Source organism: Lynx canadensis, chromosome D1, assembly GCF_007474595.2.
Source record: "Lynx canadensis isolate LIC74 chromosome D1, mLynCan4.pri.v2, whole genome shotgun sequence".
NCBI classification, from domain to species: domain Eukaryota; kingdom Metazoa; phylum Chordata; class Mammalia; order Carnivora; family Felidae; genus Lynx; species Lynx canadensis.
In genome coordinates, this window is record NC_044312.2 from 5,992,617 (window position 1) to 6,017,721 (window position 25,105).

Below are 25,105 nucleotides of genomic sequence, written 5' to 3' on the forward strand. Positions count from 1 at the left end.
TTTTTAATTTTGTGTATACACCCGAACGTACTACACTCAGATTACTAAAAGTGTATTTAATTCAGAGTTCCATATAAAGTGGTCTGCCCCATTTCTGAGAAGAAAACTTTCATAAAAATGAAATTCCAGACCCTAGGGGATTGATTTCTAGTCTTTCCCTCCAGATGAAGAGAAATGAAATGATCCTATGGGCTAAATTTACAATTCTTAGTGATGGGAAGAATGACCATTTCTATTTAAACCCAAGTTTGTGTCACTCCTCCCAACACACATATACATACACAGATACCTCTAGTTATCTTTATTCTATTTTCCATTAAGTTTTTCACCAGGCAGGAGAGTCTTCCTCCCGTACCTCAGATACCTGGTCCAAACGCCCACCACCAAAAAGTAACCAATGGTATCACAAAGGCATGGGCAAAGTATTTCAAATATTTCAACTTTGTGGGCTATAAGGTCTCTGTCACAACGATTCAACTCATTCAACTCGATTCAACTCACTCAACTCGGCTGTTATGGAGTGAAAACAATCTTCGACAATATGTAAACAAATGCAGACAGCTGTTTTCCAGGAAAACTGCATCTGCAAAGAGACAGCAAGCTGATGCTCCAGGGGAGTCAAACCCTGTTAGACAGCTGAGCTTAAATATCTCTTGTATCAAAAATGTTAGTGGGCAAGTTTGGAAGGGACTGCAACAAAGAATGCTATCTGCAACAAATATTAATCCTACTAACCATAATGATGTATTAATACACATTTTCATTTAAATATGAAATATAAACACAAGTGTTCAGGGGCACCTAGGTGGCTCAGTCGGTTAAGCATCTGACCTCAACTCAGGTCATGATCTCACAGCTCGTGAGTTCAAGCCCTGTGTCAGGCTCTGTGCTGACAGCTTGGAGCCTGGAGCCTGCTTCGGATTCGGTGTCTCCCTCGCTCTTTCTCTCTCTCTCTCTCCTACCCCACCCCTGCTTGCACTCTGTTCTCTCTCTGTCAAAAATAAACATTAAAAAAACATTTTCAAATACAAGTTTTCATATAAACAGACTTAAGATTATTCTAAGATGCCTCCTCTATAATCCGTAATACCTTACTTCAAATATATTCCTTGTGGTAAACATTATGAAGAACTGGAGGAACATTAAGACAAAACATACTGGTCACCTAACTAGCAGCATGTTGCTAACATTAAACTCTGGCCCAAGACTTTCCCTTAACTGGTAGATCAAATACACAATTAACATTTTCATGGCATACATAAAAAAACTAAACCAGAGCTTATATTTAAAAACGAAATAGGGGTGCCTGGGTGGCTAAGGCTCAGTTGGTTAAGCAATCTACTCTTGATTTCCAAGAGTTCAAGCCCCACATCGTGCTCTGCACTGGCAGCATGGAGCCTGCTTGGGATTCTCTCTCTCTTCCTCTCTCTGTCCCTCTGCTCGTGCACGTACCCTCTCTCTCTTTTTCTCTCTCTCTCAAAATAAACTTCAAAGAAATAAATAAAGATAAAAAATAAAAACAAAATCAATCTCAAATATATACTTCCCAATCAATTCCAAATGCATGCTCCTAACGTCTTACAAAGGGTTTGACTTATTCAAATAAATCAAGATCAGAAAGAACAGACCTCTGTGAAAAATACATCATTGCTAGATGGGAGTAACCAGCTTCTCAAAACTGAAAGATATCCTAGGAATATATCTTACCTTAGATGCCATTCTCATAAAAAGTTTGTTCTGATTTTCTGCTGTTCCCATCTTTTCGTTCTTGACTAAATCACTTAGGCTGAGATTATCATCATCGTGAAAGTATCTAACCCTTTCTTTTCCTTCGTGAGTTGAAGCCTATGAGAAAATGAACATTATTTAGTGAAAACATGGGTCTGGGTCTCTGAAGTATTTTTAATTACCTGTAAATCTCATATTAAATGTACAACATGCCACGACGTATCACAAGCTTTCCTTCCAGCTTATCCCTTTTCTATGTGTTTCCGGTTTGGAAGAATTTCCATTCAAATACCACTTCCTCTTTCTGCCCCATTACTCTCTTCTTCCCCAGGGATGGCATTATCTGACTTCCGGGTTTGGGGGGAAAGGCAGAATTGCTTTAACCTTCTTCCCTCCCGTCTGCTCTTGTCCTTGGAGTAACTCCTGACTGCTGTGGAGGAAAGCGCACAGCCATCCGGAGATAAAGTGAGCACACCGAAAACAGAGGGCAAGTATTAGCAAACTCATTTCACACAGCTCTGCCAGGGACAAGGCTGATACTCTGATTCTCATCTAAGTCAGTCCTGGGTCTTTCTATCAGTGGGTTCCATACCTACCTGTAGCAAAGAAAAGTGTCATGTATTTTCTCCTAAGTCACATCTCCCATATGTCCCTTATCATCACACTCCCTTAGCCAAACAAAACCCGCTCTTCAACCTCTTTGAGACCTTTGGAAGCACATTCCCAGTACTTTTCCCAACATTCCTATTCCTGAAATCACTAGCTTAAATCTCACATCACTGCTTGGTTCCAGCCCCTTAATTTCTGGCCCTCCTATCCTGTCATTACACTCAAAAGGCAAACCTCGGTCCCACATGAATGTGTCTGCCCTCTTTACCCTGTACCTGCAAGTGCTCGGCCACAGGCAACTCAAACAGAGCCCTTGATGCCATCGGATAATGCATCTGTGGCTCCCTATGCAGTTCCGTCATTCCACAGAATTCAAACCTTCAAAGCCCCATCTCTGCTCCAAACCCTTAATTCTTCCCATTTCATTAGAGGAGGGATCTATCCCGCTCTATTTGCTGAACCAACTACTCTCTCCAGCAGCACAGGCACTGAATAGACAAATAGTAAACATATGACAGAAAAATTATGAACAAACAAATCTTCTGTGGACCCAATTACCGTTTGTATGATCTTCCAAATTTAAAACAAAAAATCTAACTTGGGAAAACTGAATACACTCTTTTTACCATCTCTAGAGCCTCAGGGTAGTGCTAAAAACTAATTGGTAGAGCTGGAAGATGGAAAAGAAAATAAGGCTTATAACGGATCACAGGAACCACATAATTAAGACATTATTGTATATCGACACCCCATCACCAGGGCTCAAATTAGCTAATGCAAAATTTTCCCTAAGAGCTACGGTAAATATGTAAAAGGAAGTTAGAAACAATGGCAAAAACAACGTACACAAAATTAAAATTGCTTTAAACACTCCATGTTCGCATTTGAAACCCATAGTTGAATTAGATTCCATTTTGTAAAATGCAAAGGGATATACCTGAGAATAAAAGTAATACTATAACTTACTACCTTCTAATGCTTGTAGTATAAACCTACACTTTAGAAAATATTCTGAAGTAGTCTGATGCAAACAAAGCCAAGGAGGGGAAAGGAATTCCGAATTAAAAATGACATATGGTAAACACACCATCTGCCTCTTCCTTCTTCCTCCTGTAGATTCCAGAGGTTTTCCTGCTGTGCTCACAGGCCACACTCCTCCAGACCGATCTGTTCTGAGCAGGACCACTTCTTGGTCTTCATTCTATGGAAAGATGTAGAGAGAACTTTTGAAATTCTTGTGAAGAGTACTGAATATTTATATTTCATAATAAAAAACAGCATAAAAATTACAGTTTATCTTAAGATGCCTGGAATTTCATTACCCACCGTAATGTAAAATGATCATGATCTTTTCAGAGAAAAGGGGGGGAAAATATCCAAAGTCCATTTTATTTTATTTTTTTTGAAAAGCAATCACACGGGGCGCCCGGGTGGCGCAGTCGGTTAAGCGTCCGACTTCAGCCAGGTCACGATCTCGCGGTCCGTGAGTTCGAGCCCCGCGTCAGGCTCTGGGCTGATGGCTCGGAGCCTGGAGCCTGTTTCCGATTCTGTGTCTCCCTCTCTCTCTGCCCCTCCCCGTTCATGCTCTGTCTCTCTCTGTCCCAAAAATAAATCAAAACGTTGAAGGAAAAAAAAAATTAAAAAAAAAAAAAAAAAAGCAATCACAGAGGGAAAATTCAAATAACGTTTCCATCTAGACAATATTAAAGATGACCAAGTACCAATATTCACACATGCACTGGATGGGAGTGCCCATAATTTAGACAATAGATATCATGTTTAATGCGTGTTTCTTCAATTTAAAGATGCTACTAAAACTTGTTTATAAGACATAAAGCAACTAAAGGACACAATAAACTGCTACAATAGCTGCTATAATGATGCTCCAGACAACTTCTATTCTTTCCATTAACAGCCCTCAAATGCTTTTCCGTTCCCTGACTCTTCAGAATTTATATCCCACATACTTTCAATCCATAATCTTTTTCCTACAAACTACTGGCCAAATACTTGCCTGGTACAGTACAGATTAAGATTAAACTTTATTCTATGATGAAAATAGAATGTTACTGGAAAGGTTCTAACAAAGAATCACATAAAAAATATTAGATAACTGCTTTATTAAAGATCAATTTGAAACAAGACCAACCAAATTATTCACATTTCAATTTTTTGCTCAACTCAGAACAAATTATTAAAAATCAATTGCAACTCCATTTAGAGACTTAGTTCCCTTTTTAAGATGAAAGAAAAAAATACAATACTGATCTTACATTCACATACAATACTAATTAATCACTTTTCTTCTTCAAATTAGCATTAGTTAAGAATGTGTCATATTTTAAATATTTTTATTTATTTTTGAGAGAGAGTGAGAGAGAGAGAGGGAGAGAAAGTGAGCACATGCGCACACACAAGTTGCGGAGGGGCAGAGAGAGGGGATAGAGGATCCCAAGTGGGCTCTGCATTAACAGCAGAGAGCCCCACGGGGGGCTCAAACTCACAAACCATCAGATCATGACCTGAGCCAAAGTCGGATGCTCAAGTGACGAAGCCACCCAGGCACCCTAATGATGTGTCATATTTAAAGGGTATCTCTACCTTAAAAAAAAATTAAAAAAAAAAAAAAAGGGAGGGGCGCATGGGTGGCTCAGTTGGTGAAGTGTCTGACTTTGGCTCAGGTCATGATCTCACGGTTCGTGGGTTCGAGCCTCACATTGGGCTCTGTGCTGACAGCTCAGAGCCTGGAGCCTGCTTCAGGGGCTTTCTCTGCCCCTCCCCTGCTCATTCTCTGTTTCTGTCTCTCAAAAATAAATAAATGTTAGGGGCGCCTGGGTGGCTCAGTCGGTTGAGCGTCCAACTTCGGCTCAGATCACGATCTCACGGTCTGTGAGTTTGAGCCCCGCGTCGGGCTCTGTGCTGACAGCTCAGAGCCTGGAGCCTGCTTCAGACTCTGTGTCTCCCTCTCTCTCTTCCCCTCCCCTGCTCATGCTCTGTCTCTCTCTGTCTCAAAAATAAATAAACACACACACACACAAATAAATATTAAAAAAAATTTTTTTTAAATACAGGGTATCTCTATTCATTCTCTTACTGGATAACAGAAATGGGAAACACATTTTTTATCTAAGTTTATCATGTCACTAAAGTGATCTCCCTAAGGACTTCCAAATTACTAAATCTAATAAATACTTATCAATTATCACCCTCGTTTATTTGAAAGTATTTGATTCTGTTCATTATATTCTCAGCCTGAAACTCTTCTTATTCTAGTTTTATACATACTCTACTCTTTCCTGGTTCTGCCTCACCTCCCTGACGCATTCATTCATTCATTAATTATTCTGAAGTGCCTGCCTTATGTAGTTACTAAAAGAAATACAGTACCTGCCTACAAGAAGTTTATAGGCTACTGCAAGAATTATCCTGTACATGAATTAATGAGAATCAAAAGAGTCAATTTCACTTTCTCCTCCACTTTGAGCTACATTTCAAGCATTGATGACTCCAAGGCTCCTTGGTTTCCATCCTTCCACCCAGAAACCTAACTACCACTTGTGCTGACAAAAAATTCATTATGCTAAACACAAAAATAACTATGTCATTGTTTGCTGAAAAATTGCAGAGACCCCATGTTAGCTAGGAGAGATCAGTACCACTCAAAGTTGGCCCACAGACCAGTGACAGTGTGAGAATTGTCAGCCACGATATATTTGTTATCAGCCTGTGAGGAGTTAAGTACAAAACCTGGGTGCTTATAAATGTTTCCAGCAATCTTAAAGAGTAATTTTATGTTGGCTCAATCTAACTTAAAATTTGGACGTATATTTTATAATATCTTTTTTCATTTTTCTATAATTTTTATTGTATTTTATAAAACTATTAGTTCATAATGGGCTGGAAAATTAAAAAAAAAAAATCTGATCCTACAGCACAGAGAAACACTGTCCTAGACAGTGGGATAAAGGACAAGCACCTTAACACAACACATAAGGCCCTTCAAATTCAAATACTATGGGCTTCCTGAAATACACTTCTTCTCTAGTTCCTCATAATTTTTATAAATTTACCATCCAGTTGATAACTGTAGGCATAAATTTGGGCATACTTGTATTGCCAGACCATAATCTTTTCAGTCACTATCTGTCTATTTATTTACAATTATCGGTCTTTGCCACTTTTCCAGGCCAAAGACCAAGCTATACACTACCTGTTGTCTACAGTACCTGGTACAGTGGCAAAAACAATGTGTACTTACTAAATGCCTCGGACAGATGAATTCTACCCCCATAGCTAACCCACTGCCCCATCTACGGTCTTCTTCTCCACGCTTTTCTACTCTCTATTCCTCGGGCATGCCAGGGGACACCAGGTTTCCCCACTTTGGGTTCCCACGACAGAAATACAAGCAATTCCACATTGGCTACTACAATAATACAGAACACGGCGCTTATTTAAGAATCACACCAGTGCCAACAAACTAAGGCCTGTGGGCCAAATCCAGCAAGCTGCTTGTTTTTGTTTGGCCCGATGGTTTTTACACTATTAAATTGTTGAGGGAAAATCAAAAGAATATATTTCATGACAAATAAAAATTACATACAATTCTCATTTTAGTTCCCATAATGTTTTACTGGAACAGAGCCGTGTTCACCCATTTATATACTGTCTGTAGCTGCTTTCATTCCACGACAGCTTAAGAGCTATGTAATTGAGGTGCTGTGACAGAGACTGGATAGACCATAAGGCCTAAAACATTTACTATCTGGTCTGTAGAGAAAAAGACTGCTAACCTTTGATCTCTATTGTTCTTCAAGGGATAAAACTAATTCAAAATCATTTAATGATTACTTTACCTGAGAACAGCAAGATAAAAACTTGCAACTGCTTGATAATATCACAGACAGAAAGAAAGGGACCCGGTACGCTTTCATTTTGTTAACATACGCTGGAGGTCCATTTCTGGCCAGAAGGGCCACAAGGAAAACCAGATATAACCCGCCACAGTTAAGAAGCTAGACAATATGGAAAAATACATGAAACAACCAGGCCAGAAGAAAGAGACAAGAACTAAAACTGGGATCTTAGGACCAGGATAAGGTCTGAAAAGGGCTCGAGGCACCGTCATTCTTTCACATCAGCCTTTGAGCACTATTTGCATGTAACACGCTGATTAAAAAGAAAAGGAAAAAGCATTCAGGGCCTTGCTTCAAAGCTGGTATTTAAAAATTCTAAATGTTTGCTTAAAATCCTTTTGTGGCATCTTGTAAATAAAGGAAAACTTTCACTACATCAGATTTTCCCACCAGTTAGTATTCGGCAAGTTTTTCATCACTGAAGGCCCTACAACACCTGTTTCCATTTTCTATCTTTTAACGTTTCAATAAATAAGCAGTAATTACAGTTCATGGTATTTTCATGCTTTCTAAACAATCCCTATTCTATCTCTAATTATGTCCATAGAGAGCAGGTTACTCAGTACATACAAGCTCCCAACCACGGCAATGGGAGGACTGAACATCAAGCCATTTTACATTCACCGACATGCGTATCCTGGTTCAAGGCTATTTTTCAATTGGTACAGTTATTCACATGACTGCACAGACTCAAGGGAAGCACCTTTTGCTAAGCGCATAATGGTACCAGACAGACTCCAAGCAGTCTCAGTTTTGTCCACCTTTCAGTAATTCTCAATTCTCTCTTTCTCAATTCTGAATACTCTTTGTGTGTTCTATTTTTCCCCCTTGATCAGCCTTCCTAAAGGCTTATCTATTAATTTCTTTCTTGGTTTTTTGATAACCTCTACTTACTTTTGGTTTGCTATTTCAGTAATTTCATTTGATACGTTTTAATACCTTTGATACGTTTTCTCTTATCTTTTCTGCAATGAGTTCCTGGCCAGAGCCCACCAGGAGAGCATGCCGGCGTGGACCCCAGGGTCAGGAGCCCACGCGCCAATCCTGCCTCATTAGAAAACCTTCCAAGTATACTTAATTACCTCACTTTCCTCATTTGTAAAATAAAATAACAAGGTATTTACAGGATCAAACATGCAAAGTATTTAAAACAATGCCTAGGAGAATTTACCCAAGGGATACGAGAGTGCTGATGCATAGGGGCACATGTACCCCAATGTTTACATCAGCATTTTCAACAATAGCCAAATTATGGAAAGTGGCTAAATGTCCATCAACTGATGAATGGATAAAGAAGATGTGGTTTATATATATAATGGCATACTACTTGGCAATGAGAAAGAATGAAATCTGGCCATTTGCAGCAACGTGGATGGAACTGGAGGGTATTATGCTAAGCGAAATAAGGCAGATAAAGACAGATACCGTATGTTTTCACGCACATGTGGATCTTGAGAAACTTAACAGACCATGGGGGAGGGGAAGGGGGAAAAAAAGTTACAGAGAGGAAAGGAGGCAAACCATAAGAGACTCTTAAGGACTGAAAACAACCTGAGGGTTGATGGGGGGTAGGGGAGAGGGAAAATGGGTGATGGGCATCGAGGAGGGCACTTGTTGGGATGAGCACTGGGTGTTGTATGGAAACCAATTTGACAATGAATTATATTTAAAACATGAAAATAAAAAAATAAAACAACGCCTAGGAATAAAGTGAGTGATCAATAAATATTAGCTATACTCTTTAGTTCACTTTCATTTATCCAGTCCTTTCTTTATCTGACTGAGGCCTTCCTAGGATTTACCCCTTCTCATCTCTAAAATTCCTAGGACATTATTTCTTCTCCACATTCATCTACTATTGTTTCACTTACTCTTCAGAATGTTATTCTGTACTTGTAAGCGAGGCTACTACGCATACTTAGAGTCCTTTTAAGACTGCACTACCGTTTGAAATTTACTGGCAACCGAGTGTTTACGTCCCAATTCTTTTCTACTGTCTGTCTGAGGGAAAACTAATGTTTTCTGGTACGCTAGCGCCCGGGGCTTCAGTGGGAGGTGCGTTTTCGTCCCTCCTGCCTCTCCGCCTCCTCTCACCCGTCAGTAATCGGTAGCTCTGACAGTGAGCGCCCCATGCACGGGGGTTCCCGGCTCTTACGAGGACCTCGCGCCCTGTGATACTGGGCACGGTTCACAGAGTCCAAGCAAGGACACCTCTCACCTTCACAGTCTCCCGCGAGCTAACGTCCGAGTACTCAAGGCCTTTTCAGCCTCCTTCGTCAGGAGGGATGAGGCAGGGAGAGGCCGGAAGGAGAACTTTAGGGCTCGGCCTCTCGGATGCGCTCAGCTCTCGGCCGCGCTGCCTGTTTGGGGAGTCGGATCCCTGCGAGCCCCAGCTCCTCACAGTTTCGGATTTCTGTTCAGCTTCTCATCCACAGAGGGCCGTCTCTACTTCTAAGCGCCTTACACGTCGCCCAATTTTCTCTTTGCGTATTTTGTCTGCGATCGCAACCCTCTCGCACGGAGCGCAGGCCTCAAAGCGCGACGCACGCGCGGTCAGAGCTCGGAAATGCCGCTCCGGGATCTCACAGGCGGCGCCGCAGGGGCCACCGGGAGGCGGCGCCTCGACGCCGAACTTCGGAAGACCCGGGAGGGCCCCACACAGACTGCAACGTGCTCCACGAGCGCGTCCCCCGGCTCCCCAAGCCACCCCGTTAATCGTGGAACTCTTCTAGAGCACGCTGTAGCATTAGACCAAAGGCACGTTTTTATCCCGGTTTTCTTTCCCGTCAAAGTGGTACAGTAAAGAGGTGCCTAACCTCTTCGCCACGAAGCTGCTGGTGGGAGGGTCACTAACCACGCACAAGCTGGAGAAAATCAAATATTAACGTGAAGGATCATTACTAAAAAACTGTAAGTAATACTTAAGACTACACTCCAGTTCACAATTTCAACAGTGGATTCTCTGGGACACATTTAACCACTAGTGATTTTAATTTTGTTAGGCACATATTTTGTACAGCCAGCGTGATATCTGGTGCCGGCGGATACGAAAGCCAATTCCGTTCTTCAGTCTCCTTTCCTTCTTTCATCGTTGCTTCTTTGTAAGCCTTACATGTGAAGCCAGCTAGGAAAAAAACACATGACTTTACGCTGTATTTTTAACCAGGTTCCTTTCAGCATTTGCCGGGGTGGGCAGGGATGAGAGGAGGAAAGGAGATTGAGAAATTTTTTTTAACGTTGACTGACATTCTGGAATCTTTCCACACTAAAATGATAGAGTTCTTTCAGATATAAAAAAAAAAAAAAAATATTCTGACACTTATGAAATAGATAAATTTAAGGATAATATATGTGATTTAGTATATCAACAATAGCAAAAAAATCTAAACACTGCCTTATATTTTTCCTCATTAAAAACAAACCAGGATGGGGGCGCCTGGGTGGCGCAGTCGGTTAAGCGTCCGACTTCAGCCAGGTCACGATCTCGCGGTCCGTGAGTTCGAGCCCCGCGTCAGGCTCTGGGCTGATGGCTCAGAGCCTGGAGCCTGTTTCCGATTCTGTGTCTCCCTCTCTCTCTGCCCCTCCCCCGTTCATGCTCTGTCTCTCTCTGTCCCAAAAATAAATAAACATTGAAAAAAAAAATTAAAAAAAAAAACAAACCAGGATGGGGCGCCTGGGTGACTCAGTTAAGTGTCCAACACTTGATTTTGGCTCAGGTCATGATGTCATGCTTCATGACACTGAGCCCCATGTTGGGCTCTGTGCTGTCAGCTGAGAGCCTGCTCAGGATTTTCTCTGTCCCTCTCTCCCTGCCTCTCCCCTGCTCACACACTCTCTCTCAAAATAAATAAACTTAAAAACAAAAAAGCCAAGACAACTTTTTCAGATAGAAATTAATATTTATAGGGGCACCTGGGTGACTCAGTCAGTTAAGTGTCTGACTTCAGCTCAGCCCCACGTCCGACTCTGTGCTGACAGCTTGGAGCCTGAGCCTGCTTCGGATTCTGTTTCTCCCTCTCTATCCCTCCCCCCACTCATACTCTGTCACTCTCTCAAAAATAAACATTAAAAAAATTGTTTAAAAAAGAAATTAATATTAATTTAATTTTATAAAGTTCTAAAATAGATCTCATGTGATTTCAAGAACCTTGTAACACGGCTATCACTGAGCCATATTTTATAAGGAAGGATACTAAGGACCACATAAAATAAATGATGAAGTTCTGGATCCAATATAAATCTTTGGCTTTAAAATCCCATTTCCATTCCTTTACTAGTTCTATCATCTGCTATTTCTAATATTCCATTTCTCTAATAAAATGAGTCAGTAAAAAGGACATTTTAGGAGCACCCAGATAGCTCAGTCAGTTGGGCACCCAACTTCGGCTCACCTCATGATCTCACGGTTCGTGAGTTCAAGCCCCGCATCGGAATCTCTGATGTCAGCACAGAACCTGCTTCAGATCCTCTGTCCCCTTCTCTCTCTGCCTCTCTCCCACTCTCTCTCTCAATAACAAGTAAACATTTTAAAAAAAGAAGTGTTTTTAAAAAATGACATTTTAGTAAACGCTAACACTTTAGTAAACACACTTTTTCAAAGAAAAGGTAAGTTGGCAATGCTCCTTTAACTGAAAAAATGATAAGTTTTGTGATTACAAAAAATTTCTTTCCCCCAAATGAAAATCTGCACACTTCCTGAGAATGCCTGTGTACCTTATTAAGGACTCAACAACCAAGCCAAATTTTGACTACTGGCTTAATATATTTTATGATACTATCCAGCTTTTGGATAAAATTTTGGGCAATCTGAAAAGATACGGCCATAAGTGGCATAAAAAGTAAATCAAAAACATTGCAGACTTTTCATTTTTTTTAATATTCTATTTCATTCCATTCCATCTGATCAATGAATTCCTACCACTCAGAATAACTTTTATCATGATGTGATCCAACAGCATGAATGTGTGAATGTGTCTAATATGATGAACAAGATATGGTTCCAGCTGTTAAGGAATTCATAAATTAAATGTCAGGGAGAGGGGGAGAAAGATGAAACAGGGAGTTGATAGAAATCTCCACTAGACTATTAAGTAAGATAAAGTATAAATCAAGTGGTACCCGATCACACGGGATGGAGAAACAGATGTGTTCTTGGGTACAAATGAACTGTGTCTTTGGAAACAAAGATGAAATGGCAAAGGGTTAAGAAGTAAAGGAAACAACCACAACAAAGCACAGAGATCCAGTATTGCTTAAAGATTTCTAAGTACAGGCATATTCATGTTTTAGAGAAATTTTGTACCTATATTACATTTTGAAGTTCTCAAAAGTATTTCAAATGCCCTTGTCTCAAGATAACTAACTTGGCTAAAGGATTAAAGAAGGTCAAACATGACCTGAGGTTCTAACTCCCCAAACCCAGGGCTCTTTCAACTGTACCACAACTGCACTGAGATGAAGCCTGGTGGCAATCGAAAGGACACTGTGATAAGCAAAAGAATCATGGCAAGAAGATCACTTGGGATGCTACTGCCATACTCGAAGCAAGAGACGACAGGGCAGTGAACTACGGCAGGGACAGGAGAAATGAAAAGGGTGAGGTGTGCACAGGAGGGAAGATGGAGTAAAACGCTATTACTTGGTGAAATCTGAATGTGCTGCCAGAAGAAGGAATTAAGGACTTTGTGGCTTAAACTCAGAAAAACAGCAGGATGAGCATGCAATTAAGAGAAGGAAAATTCCATCCGTAAAGGGGATGGTTTTATAGGTTCTGAAGTCATGGTACATCCTTACAAGTCAGGCAGACAACTGAAAACGCGAGTCTAGGGCTCAGCCCAGAGTGCAGAGCTCCAATGACAGATCATCCACAGAAAGATGAAAACTGGGACCACGAAGTGAAGAGATACAGCCCGGGCGAGAACAGGGATTTGATCCGTGTTTATGACCCAACCTCTTCTTCCCCCTCCCTCGCTCCTAGCTCACTGTGCGGCCGTTCAGAACAACACACCGTCTTCAGATCATACCACCTCACTCTCACATCAGCACCCTCACCCATGCTCCTATGCCTAGACCTCCCTTCCCTGCTGGTTTGCGGGAGGACAGTGAAGTCGCCAAGAAAAAAGGAAGCTGTTCGTGTCACAGGCCCAGCGAATGAAGGGCATCTGCCAATAATGAGAAAGGGGCCAACAGAGGGAAACTGAAGATCCCATACAAGACAAGGTGGGAACTGTTCCAGAGGCGGAACAGGAAGGAGACCATGAGCACTGGGAAGGAACCTACCCCAAAGGCAATGACAACACTGTCCCCACTGCCAGATGAGAGTTACAGAAAGACTGGTTTTCTGGGGACAAAGACAACAGACAGACACTGAAGACATTCAACCTTGTAGTCAGGTACACAGCAAAGTGACTCCTAAGAATAAACCAGGGAATTCGGGGAGAATGGCAAAAATTTTGAGTAACTGCTAAGAGAAAAACGATTTTTTTTTTTTTTTGCAGGCAAATTTGCAGAGAGAAATAAATTTCTTCAGTCTCCTTTTCTAAAATAAAATTTAGAAATTGTATTTTGGGGACACTAAATATGCTGATTAATTACAATTTAATTTAATAATAAATACTGTACAGCATGGAGAAATGTTGACAGAATGAATTTTTAAAAAAAGACCAAAAAGATTACAATTATGTAAATTATGCATGTGTTTACACACTTATAATGGATAGAGACTTAAGGGAAGCATTGAATATTTTTTAAATGTAGATTTTTGTGTGTTTTTTGCATTGCTTGCCAATCGTACAAAAATATTTAACATGTCATTACAAAGGAAGGAAAGAAATCTAGAGGGAACTACTTTAAAGTATTTATCAGTGTATAATCACTAAGTGGTAGGATTTGGTGTGATTTTTATTTTCTCTTTTAAGTTTTTTTGCATTTTCCATGTTTCTACAAAGAATACATATTATACTTTTACTTAGAAGTCACCTAACAATAAAAAAATAAAGAAAAATATACTTTATTTTTTATTTTTTTCTAGTTTATTATTTTAGATGGAAAGGAGTGTGAGCAGGGTAGAGGGACAGACGGGGAAACGGAGAGAGAGAGAGAGAGACAGAGAGAGAGAGAGTGAGAGAGAGAGAGAATCTTAAGCAGACTCACACTCAGTGTGGAGTCCGATGTGGGGCTCCATCCCACAACTCTGGGATCATGACCTGAGCTGAAATCAAAAGTCAGATGCTCAACTGACTGACCGACCCATGCATCCTGAAAACATACTTTACTTTTTAAAATTTTTTTTTCAACGTTTATTCATTTTTGGGACAGAGAGAGACAGAGCATGAACGGGGGAGGGGCAGAGAGAGAGGGAGACACAGAATCGGAAACAGGCTCCAGGCTCCGAGCCATCAGCCCAGAGCCTGACGCGGGGCTCGAACTCCCGGACCGCGAGATCGTGACCTGGCTGAAGTCGTACGCTTAACCGACTGCGCCACCCAGGCGCCCCCATACTTTACTTTTTAAAGCACATATACAAAATATAGAGAAATTTTCTATTTAACTGTGTGAGCATTTCTAGGCAACTTAAATTTCCATGTTTAGAGTTTGCATAACCAGCACATATGACATCAGTTTCAACATCAGATTTTTTTTTTTATATTTCAAACACCAGTTCATCAATTTACATCAAAGCAATTATTTTAAGTAATTATTATTTACTTTAAATAATTATAAATTGCACACACACCTAACCTCATTTCTTGCCACCAAATAAAAACTTAAATGAGACTCAGATCATCCTGCACTTAATTTATCCAAAGAAAATGAAGATAAATGACTTCATAGGATTTTAATGAGAATCAAATAAATTTCTATAAATAAAAGAATCAAAACAAGTCCTGACACACAGGATGTCCTCAAAAAATATCCTCTATTACTATTAATAATGGCAGCAGTTATAATACTATACACATCAATCAATATTGCTGTCGTGAAAAATAAACTTCTATCTTGAAATTTAATTAAATAAATTTAGAAACAGAACCTAAATAAAAAATATTATTAAAGGAATTAGAAGCAAAGTGGTTTTCTTAATGTAATAATTATTTATTACACATATCCTATAATGCTCAGGTGACAGAGACTTCTAAAACAAAATATTTTATCACTTATTATTTAGACTTAATTCGGAGAATCTCACATGGATGAAACACTGGGTATTTCTGGGCAGACAGGAACATAACAAATACCATAAACTTTTTCTATGATTTTTCTATGATTTTTATTTTCTCTTTTAAGTTTTTTTTCCTGTGAAAAACCTCTGAAGTGAGGTTTTTTTTGTTTTTTAGTGTTTAGTTCCACTCAACTCATTTTATTTTCTCTTCCACATAAATCTTTATTAGCAACCGTCTACTATAATTATTGTACTCAGAATCTGAGTATGGTACGTGCGCACTTATTATGCACTACAAGATTGAAAAGTGCACTTTGTTTTCAGGGACTATAAAGCAGGGGAGATCACAGCTGGGCCAAGGACATTGGATCTCATCCTACCAGTTGTTTGGCCTTTCCCTGAAGCCCCTCAATAAAATGGTTTGATTATTAAAACAAAACAAAACCTTTATTTTTGGCTTTCCACATTAAATTTGACTTTCTTATAACTAACTTATGCATACTACAAGAGTAGAATATAGAGTAATTTTTAAGTACATATAAGGATAAAATTTACTTTGGGGTTGATTTGTTTAACTTAAAATTGTACCCTTAAATTACAAATCTACAATATAAGTATGTGACATCATCTTTCCATCGCCACGCCCCCGCCAAAATCTCGAAAACAATGTATTAGAATCAAGCCCTTCAAGAGAACACAGAAATCTTAGGACGCACTATTGCCCATATGGAGTAGCATTTCATTTTTCCCTTAAATTTAATTACACAACAGAAACAAAACAAAACAAAACACACAAAAACAATGAAACGCTGACGACAGCAGACTACTGAGCGTTTGAGAGAACAGAGGAGAACTGGTACAGGGGAGAGCTTGTTCCTTGGTCATTCCTCCTTCTCCAAGAAAACCAACTAACTAGGTATGGCTTCGGTAATTTCTGGACGGTCTTGGTTCAAAATATAAGAGAGTCTTCAAAAGAATTCTTCATACCAAAATTCAATCTGATACATATATGATCACAACTATCCAAAATAATTACAAGTTACTCTAAGTTCCTACATTTGGGAGAATACTCTGCACAAAACAATTAAACAAAACAAAACACCTACCTGGATGGCGCTTGTTAACAAATATGGCCAACAAGTCATTCAAGCGGGTGTTTCCTAATCAGTAACTGAAGCCTATGGGTCATCACTTCCAGCTAGGATAATACTTAACAGCCATGGTGAAGATTATTTCTGTGACTTAGTAGTAGTCTTACAGAGCACAGTCATAAAGAAAATAGCTTTTCCTTTGGCAAAGTTAGAAAACTAATGATAAGATCCAAAAATAATGGCTACAGCCTCAAAACATTCTCTGCATGCCCAGACTGCACTGGGCCCTGTTCAGTATCCCCATATTTCTATACTTCTCCTTTATAGCAAAGCTGTAATAATATATTTGTATAACTGATCTTATTTATAAGATTTCTTTCCACAGAGAAGGCTTTCCAAAGGAAAATGTGGTATCTGAGTTAAGATGTAAAGGATGAATAGGAGGTAACTACGGGAACACAGGGAAAGAGGAATGACATTCTAAGCAAAGGAAAAACTCTGTGCAAAGACAGTGAGAACGGAGAGAAAAGTACTCAGAGGTCCACAGGATGATGATAAAGGGCTGACAGCCATAAAGAGCTGATGCAGTGATAAGAAAAGCAAACAGCAGATTTAGGAAATATTTAGCAAATAATGCTGACACTATTTCAAGAGGAAGTTGATGCAAGATGTAAGAAGAGTGAATAGATATAAGATTCAACTATAAAACGTGTTTGTATGTATGTATCATCTATGAAATTGTCTGGCTTTAATTTAGCTTAAAATGTTTGCTCTTTAGTAATAGTTTATTTAAAGAAATATGCTCTCTAGTAACGCACGGATGGTATTTCTAAATGTAGAGCACAGAAATGACAGATAGTTTACGGGCGGTAAAAAAAGAGGTAGGAGTGTGTACAAAAGAGGTACAGCCACTGCCCTGCTTTGCTTGGCTAGGGAGGAAACCAGCCAAGTGACCAAAGGGATATGACCTCTCCGTGCTCCTGTTCTGTGGCAGGAAAGGCTAAACTACCAAGGAAAGTATATCCATGGTAATGTAACATGGTAAGTCGTGGAATAAATGCAAGGCCGCAAAGTTTACTTTAGATTTAAAATATTTGATTCAGAAAACTGAGAACACATGTGACTTCTACAAAGAAGGCAGTGAAAGGTATTTGTTGAATGAAGGTCAAAGGTCACTGCTTAAAAATGAAAGGCAGCCTTTGGAACTACCAGGATGGAACTTGAGTATATTATGCTAAGCGAAAGTAGTCAGTCAGAGAAAGACAAATATCATATGACTTCACTTACACATTGAATTTAAGATACAAAAGATGAACATAAGGGAAGGGAAGCAAAAATAATATAAAAACAAGGAGGGGGACAAAACATGAGAGACTTAAATACAGACAACAAACTAAGGGCTGCTAGAGGGGTTGTAGGTGGGGGGATGGGCTAAATGGGTAAGGGGCATTAAGGAGGACACTTGTGATGAGCATTGGGTGTTATACATAGGGTGTGAATGACTGGATTCTACTCCTGAAATCATTATTGCACGATATGCTAACTAATTTGCATGTAAATTAAAACATAAATAAATAAATAAATAAATAAATAAATAAATAAATAAAATTTAAAAATAAAAAAAGTATATACTCAATTTTTAGTCTTCCTATAAGCCAGAAGTTTTGTTTTGTTTTGTTTTGTTTTTTAATATGAAATTTATTGTCAAACTGGTTTCCATACAACACCCAGCGCTCATCCCAACAGGTGCCCTTTTCAATACCCATCACCCACCCACCCCTCCCTCCCACCCCCCATCAACCCTCAGTTTGTTCTCAGTTTTTAAGAGTCTCTTATAGTTTGGCTCCCTCCCTCTCTAACCATTTTTTTTCCTTCCCCTCCCCATGGTCTTCTGTTAAGTTTCTTAGGATCCACCTAAGAGTGAAAACATATGGAGTCTGTCCTTCTCTGTATGACTTATTTCACTTAGCATAACACTCTCCAGTTCTATCCACATTGCTACAAAAGGCCATATTTCATTCTTTCTCATTGCCACGTAGTACTCCATTGTGTATATAAACCACAACTTCTTTATCCATTCGTCAGTTGATGGACATTTACGCTCTTTCCATAATTTAGCTATTATTGAGAGTGCTGCTATAAACATTGGGGTACAAGTGCCCCTATGCATCAGGACTCCTGTATCCCTTGGGTAAATTCCTAGCAGTGCTACTGCTGGGTCATAGGGTAGATCTATTTTTAATTTTTTGAGGAACCTCCACACTGTTTTCCAGAGCAGCTGCACCAATTTGCATTCCCACCAACAGTGCAAGGGGGTTCCCGTTTCTCCACATCCTCTCCAGCATCTATAGTCTCCTGTTTTGTTCATTTTAGCCATGCTGACTGGCATGAGGTGATATCTGAGTGTGGTTTTGATTTGTATTTCCCTGATGAGGAGTGATGTTGAGCATCTTTTCATGTGCCTGTTGGCCATCTGGATGTCTTCTTTAGAGAAGTGTCTATTCATGTTTACTGCCCATTTCTTCACTGGATTATTTGTTTTTCGGGTGTGGAGTTTGGTGAGCTCTTTATAGATTTTGGATACTAGTCCTTTGTCTGATATGTCATTTGCAAATACCTTTTCCCATTCCGTTGGTTGCCTTTTAGTGTTGTTGGTTGTTTCCTTTGCTGTGCAGAAGCTTTTTATCTTCATGAGGTCCCGATAGTTCATTTTTGCTTTTAATTCCCTTGCCTATGGGGATGTGTCAAGTAAGAAATTGCTGTGGCTGAGGTCAGAGAGGTCTTTTCCTACTTTCTCCTCTAGGGTTTGGATGGTTTCCTGTCTCACATTCAGGTCCTTTATCCATTTTGAGTTTGTTTTTGTGAATGGCCTAAGAAAGTAGTCTAGTTTCAATCTTCTGCATGTTGCTATTCAGTTCTCCCAGCACCATTTGTTAAAGAGACTGTCTTTTTTCCATTGGATATTCTTTCCTGCTTTCTCAAAGATGAGTTGGCCATACTTTTGTGGGTCTAGTTCTGGGGTTTCTGTTCTATGCCATCGGTCTATATGTCTATTTTTGTGCCAATACCATGATGTCTTGATGATTACAGCTTTGTTGTAGAGGCTAAAGTCTGGGATTGTGATGCCTCCTGCTTTGGTCTTCTTCAAAATTACTTTGGCTGTTCGGGGCCTTTTCTGGTTCCATACAAATTTTAGGATTGCTTGCTCTAGCTTCAAGAAGAATGCTGGTGCAATTTTGATTGGGATTGCATTGAATGTGTACATAGCTTTGGGTAGTATTGACATTTTAACAATATTTATTCTTGCAATCCATGAGCATGGAATGTTTTCAACAGGGAAAAAATGCAGCCGAGAATCCTTTATCCAGCAAGTCTGTCATTTAGAATAGAAGGAGAGATAAAGATCTTCCCAAACAAACAAAAACTGAAGGAATTCATCACCACTAAACCAGCCCTACAAGAGATCCTAAGGGGGATCCTGTGAGACAAAGTACCAGAGACATCACTACAGACATGAAACCTACAGACATCACAATGATTCTAAACCCGTATCTTTCCGTAATAACACTGAATGTAAATGGACTACATGCTCCAACCAAAAGACATAGGGTATCAGAGTGGATAAAAAAACAAGACCCATCTATTTGCTGTCTACAAGAGACTCATTTTAGACCTGAGGACACCTTCAGATTGAAAGTGAGGGGATGGAGAACTATCTATCATGCGACTGGAACTCAAAAGAAAGCTGGAGTAGCCATACTTGTATCAGAGAAACTAGACTTTAAATGAAAGGCTTTAACAAGAGATGAAGAAGGGCATTATATAATAATTACAGGGTCTATCCATCAGGAAGAGCTAACAATTATAAATGTCTATGCGCCGAATACAGGAGCCCCCAAATATATAAAACAGTTACTCACAAACGTAAGCAACCTTATTGATAAGAATGTGGCAATTGCAGGGGACTTTAATACTCCACTGACAACAATGGATAGATCATCTAGACACAGGATCAATAAAGAAACAAGAGCCTGAATGATACACTGGATCAGATGGACTTGACAGATATATTTAGAACTCTGCATCCCAAAGCAACAGAATATACTTTCTTCTCAAGTGCACATGGAACCTTCTCCAAGATAGATCACATACTGGGTCACAAAACAGCCCTTCATAAGTATACAAGAATTAAGATCATACCGTGCACACTTTCAGACCACAATGCGATGAAGCTTGAAATCAGGAAAAAGTCTGGAAAACCTCCAAAAGCATGGAGGTTAAAGAACACCCTACTAAAGAATGAATGGGTCAAGCAGGCAATTAGAGAAGAAATTTAAAAATATATGGAAACAAATGAAAATGAAAATACAACAATCCAAATGCTTTGGGATGCAGTGAAGGTAGTCCTGAGAGGAAAATACATTGCAATCCAGGCCTATCTCAAGAAACAAGAAAAATCCCAAATACAAAATCTAACAGCACACCTAAAGGAAATAGAAGCAGAACAGCAAAGACACCCCAAACCCAGCAGAAGAAGAAAAATAATAAAGATCAGAGCAGAAATAAACAATATAAAATCTAAAAGAGCTGCAGAGCAGGTCAATGAAACCAAGAGTTAGTTTTTTGAAAAAATAAACAAAATTGATAAACCTCTAGCCAGATTTCTCAAAAAGAAAAGGGAGATGACCCAAATAGATAAAATCATGAATTAAAATGGAATTGTCACAACCAATCCCTCAGAAATACAAGCAATTATCAAGGAATACTATGAAAAATTATATGTCAACAAACTGGACAACCTGGAAGAAATGGTTAGGAATTTTCCTAAGCACCCACACACTTCCAAAACTCAAACAGGAAGAAATAGAAAGCTTGAACAGACTCATAACCAGCGAAGAAATTGAATCAGTTATCAAAAATCTCCCAACAAATAAGAGTCCAGGACCAGATGGCTTCCCAGGAGAATTCTACCAGACATTTAAGGCAGAAATAATACCTATCCTTCTCAAGCTATTCCAAAAAATATAAAGGGAAGGAAAACTTCCAGACTCATTCTATGAAGCCAGCATTACTTTGATTCCTAAACCAGACAGAGACCCAGTAAAAAAACAGAACTACAGGCCAATATCCCTGATGAATATGGATGCAAAAATTTTCAATAAGATACTAGCAAATCGAATTCAACAGCATATAAAAAGAATTATTCACCATGATCAAGTGGGATTCATTCCTGGCCTGCAGGGCTGGTTCAACATTCACAAATCAATCAATGTGATACATCACATTAATAAAAGAAAAGATAAGAACCATATGATCCTGTCGATCGATGCAGAAAAAGCATGTGACAAAATACAGCATCCTTTCTTAATAAAAACCCTCGAGAAAGTCGGGATAGAAGGAACATACTTACACATCATAAAAGCCATTTATGAAAATTCCACAGCTAATTATCATCCTCAATGGGGAAAAACTGAGAGCTTTCTCCCTGAGATCAGGAACACGACAGAGATGTCCATTCTCACCGCTGTTGTTTAACATAGTGTTGGAAGTGCCAGCATCAGCAATCAGACAACAAAAGGAAATCAAAGGCATCAAAATTGGCAAAGATGAAGTCAAGCTTTCACTTTTTGCAGATGACATGATATTATACATCAAAAACCCGACAGACTCCACCAAAAGTCTGTTAGAACTGATACATGAATTCAGCAAAGTCGTAGGATACAAAATTAATGTACAGAAATCAGGTGCATTCTTATACACTAATAATGAAGCAACAGAAAGACAAATAAAGAAACTGATCCCATTCACAACTGCACCAAGAAGCATAAAATACCTAGGAATAAACCTAACCAAAGATGTAAAAGTATGCTGAAAACTATAGAAAGCTTATGAAGGAAATTGAAGAAGACATAAAGAAATGGAAAAACCCAGAAGTTTAAAATGAGGTTTTGAAATTTTTATGTATTTAAGGAAAAAATACATAGTTGTTAAATCCCAACTTTATTGCATTGTGGTTAGAAAATAAAAGCTTAGTTATAAACCTTCTACTTTGGGGCTTTATCAACATTTTGCCTAAGTAAAATTAATTTTTGTAAATATTCCATGGGTATTTGGAACAAGGGTGGATGCCATGTTTTGGGAATGAAGTTTTATGCAGATATTTTAAATCACACTTGTTAACACTGCTAGTAAAATATTCCCTATGTTTTCTTATCTGTTACATGTCAAAATCTGAAAAAAATCAACTAAAGTACTCGCTCTTAGAAAGAAAGAAAGAAAGAAAGAAAGAAAGAAAGAAAGAAAGAGAAAGAAAAGAAAGAGAGAGAGAGAAAGAAAGAAAGAGAAAGAAAGAAAGAAAGAAAGAAAGAAAGAAAGAAAGAAAGAAAGGCAAAATACTTATTTTAATCCTGTAATTAATTTTTTTAACTATGCCTGTGAGGATCAGGTGCAAAGACTGGGATGCCAATACACAGAAACACAGTCTAGGTGTGTACACACACACACACACACACACACATTCTAGGAATCCCAGCAGTTGTAATAATAGCAGACTCACAACATACTAAAGAATCAGAGTCAAAAGACAGTGTTAAGGCCAACTATGGCCAAACTACTCTTGGAAATATTTTAAATCACCAGTCACGTGCCTGACTTTATGTACAAAATGCCACAGATGAATTTATTGGTTTCTTCAATTATTTATTACTTAATGTTTCTCGACGGCCCTCTTAGGCCTTCCATTAATTCCTCAATTTCTTTCAAGAGAATGTGTATGAAACCCTCCCCACACAGCTGCCCAGGGACTATTACAATGTATTTCTCTTTTTTGCCAGTTGTGTAAACAAACTATAAAACTGTAAAGTCACTGCACCATCACACAATGACGATTTCATTATGTGTCATAAATGGGGAGCTGAATTTCGTGAACTACTGTGTAAAAAAAAAAAAAAAAAACCTGGAAAGCTGAATTCCCTTAGATTAAATGTGTCCATGATGTGATTCCACTGAAGGATTATTAACAGGTAGAAGTTCTAGAAAGGCAGATTAGGATCTATTATATTAAAAAATTAGCATCCAATCTGTCCTGATAGAGAACTGGTGGTCTTCCAAAATCAATCACTTAGTGTAAAGCATAAGTTACATGGAGATACTGTGCAGCTGGGTTATTGTCTCACTAAGGAAGCTATACTCAGAGGAAGGCCAGACCAGAGAATTTTGAAGTTCATGGATCATTTTCAAGATTTACAACAGAAAACTCTAAGTGATAAAATAAATCAAAGACATTCATACAACAAATATTTCAAGCACTTCTTGGCTGTCTACAGCCATGTACTACCCAAGGCACTAGATATGAAATGAAACAGTCCTTGTCCTAAATAATGAATAGTTCACCCTCTAACAGGGAAGAGAAATAAGCAAACTAATAATTACAAGTGCTGATGGTTTTTCACTAAAGGCAAAATAATATTCATAGATTGTTGAATCAAGATATTCACCTTGTTCACACAGCCTAACATTTCTAACAAATAAACCATGCAATGAAAGCTTTCCTCCTGGGGCTCCTGGGTGACTCAGTCATTTGAACATCCAACTCTTGATTTCAGTTCAGGTCATGATCTCAGAGTTCGTGAGATTGAGCCCTACATCGGGCTTTGTGCTGACAGCACAGATCTTGGATCCTGCTTGGGATTCTCTCTCTCTCCCTCTCTCTGCCCCTCTCTTGCTCATGCATGCTGTGTTTATTCTCTCCCTATCCTTAAGAAAGAGAAAGAGAGAAAAGAAAGGAAGGAAAGAGAAAAGAAAGAAAAGAGAAAACAAAAGAAGAGAAAAGAGAAAAGAAAAGTTTTCTTCCCTGTTCAACTGTTCTATGAATGGAATTTTCTTTTCTCTCAAAAAGCAAAATTTTTATCAGAAGCATTTCAGAATTTTCCTCTAAAAAGTCAGGAAATTCCTGTGAGGTAGTAAACAACTTTGCATTCTACTGTCATTCTTAACAAAACTACTCTGAAACAGGGCAGAGAAGTCAAGGCCCTGGCCCTGAGAGAATGCACTGACTACTGGCAGCAGCGAATCCCTGCAGAGCTATGGGCAAAAGTCTGTTCCACACGTACGCCGGGTAAAGCTTGAACAAAATCACAAGTCCATCATCTCTGCAGAGAAGATGAACCTTTTTCTCTGTGTTCAAAGAATCCTTGGAATAAAAATCTTTCTATATGAAGCTTCAAGGCTATTCATATAGCTTGGGATTCAAAAGAGTTTAGAAGTGGAAATACAACTTTGTGTACAACTCTGAATACAACTTTGAATACTATTCCACTGGGTTATGAGGACCACTGCTCAAAAGCTAGGAGGAGCTAAAAATCATGGACATCAGTAATATTATAAAGTGTGTCCTCAAGGGATGAGATATAGTCTGTCAGTCACTGTATGATATGCTTAAAACAGCAGGAAAAACGTTATTCCAAAGAAGATCTGCTTCAATTTTTTCAGTTGAATTGCTTTCAATTTCAAGAATCCCCGAAGTCCAGCCACAGAGTTAGAACCCTTTCATATAAAGTGACAAGTGTCAGGAAAGAAACGCGTGGATTACAGGGTGATGA

At 39.0% G+C, this 25,105-nt stretch overlaps 1 protein-coding gene across 1 annotated transcript in view; it reads right to left on the minus strand.

The window, feature by feature from the left end:
* CWF19L2 (CWF19 like cell cycle control factor 2) overlaps positions 1–25,105 on the minus strand; it is a 124,832-nt gene that overhangs the window by 53,987 nt on the left and 45,740 nt on the right. The window contains exons 7-8 of the mRNA XM_030332503.1: positions 3,425–3,538; positions 1,708–1,845 (exon numbers count right to left, since the gene is read on the minus strand). Coding sequence (XP_030188363.1) covers positions 1,708–1,845; positions 3,425–3,538 — 252 coding nt within the window. The remainder of the gene's footprint in view (positions 1–1,707; positions 1,846–3,424; positions 3,539–25,105) is intronic.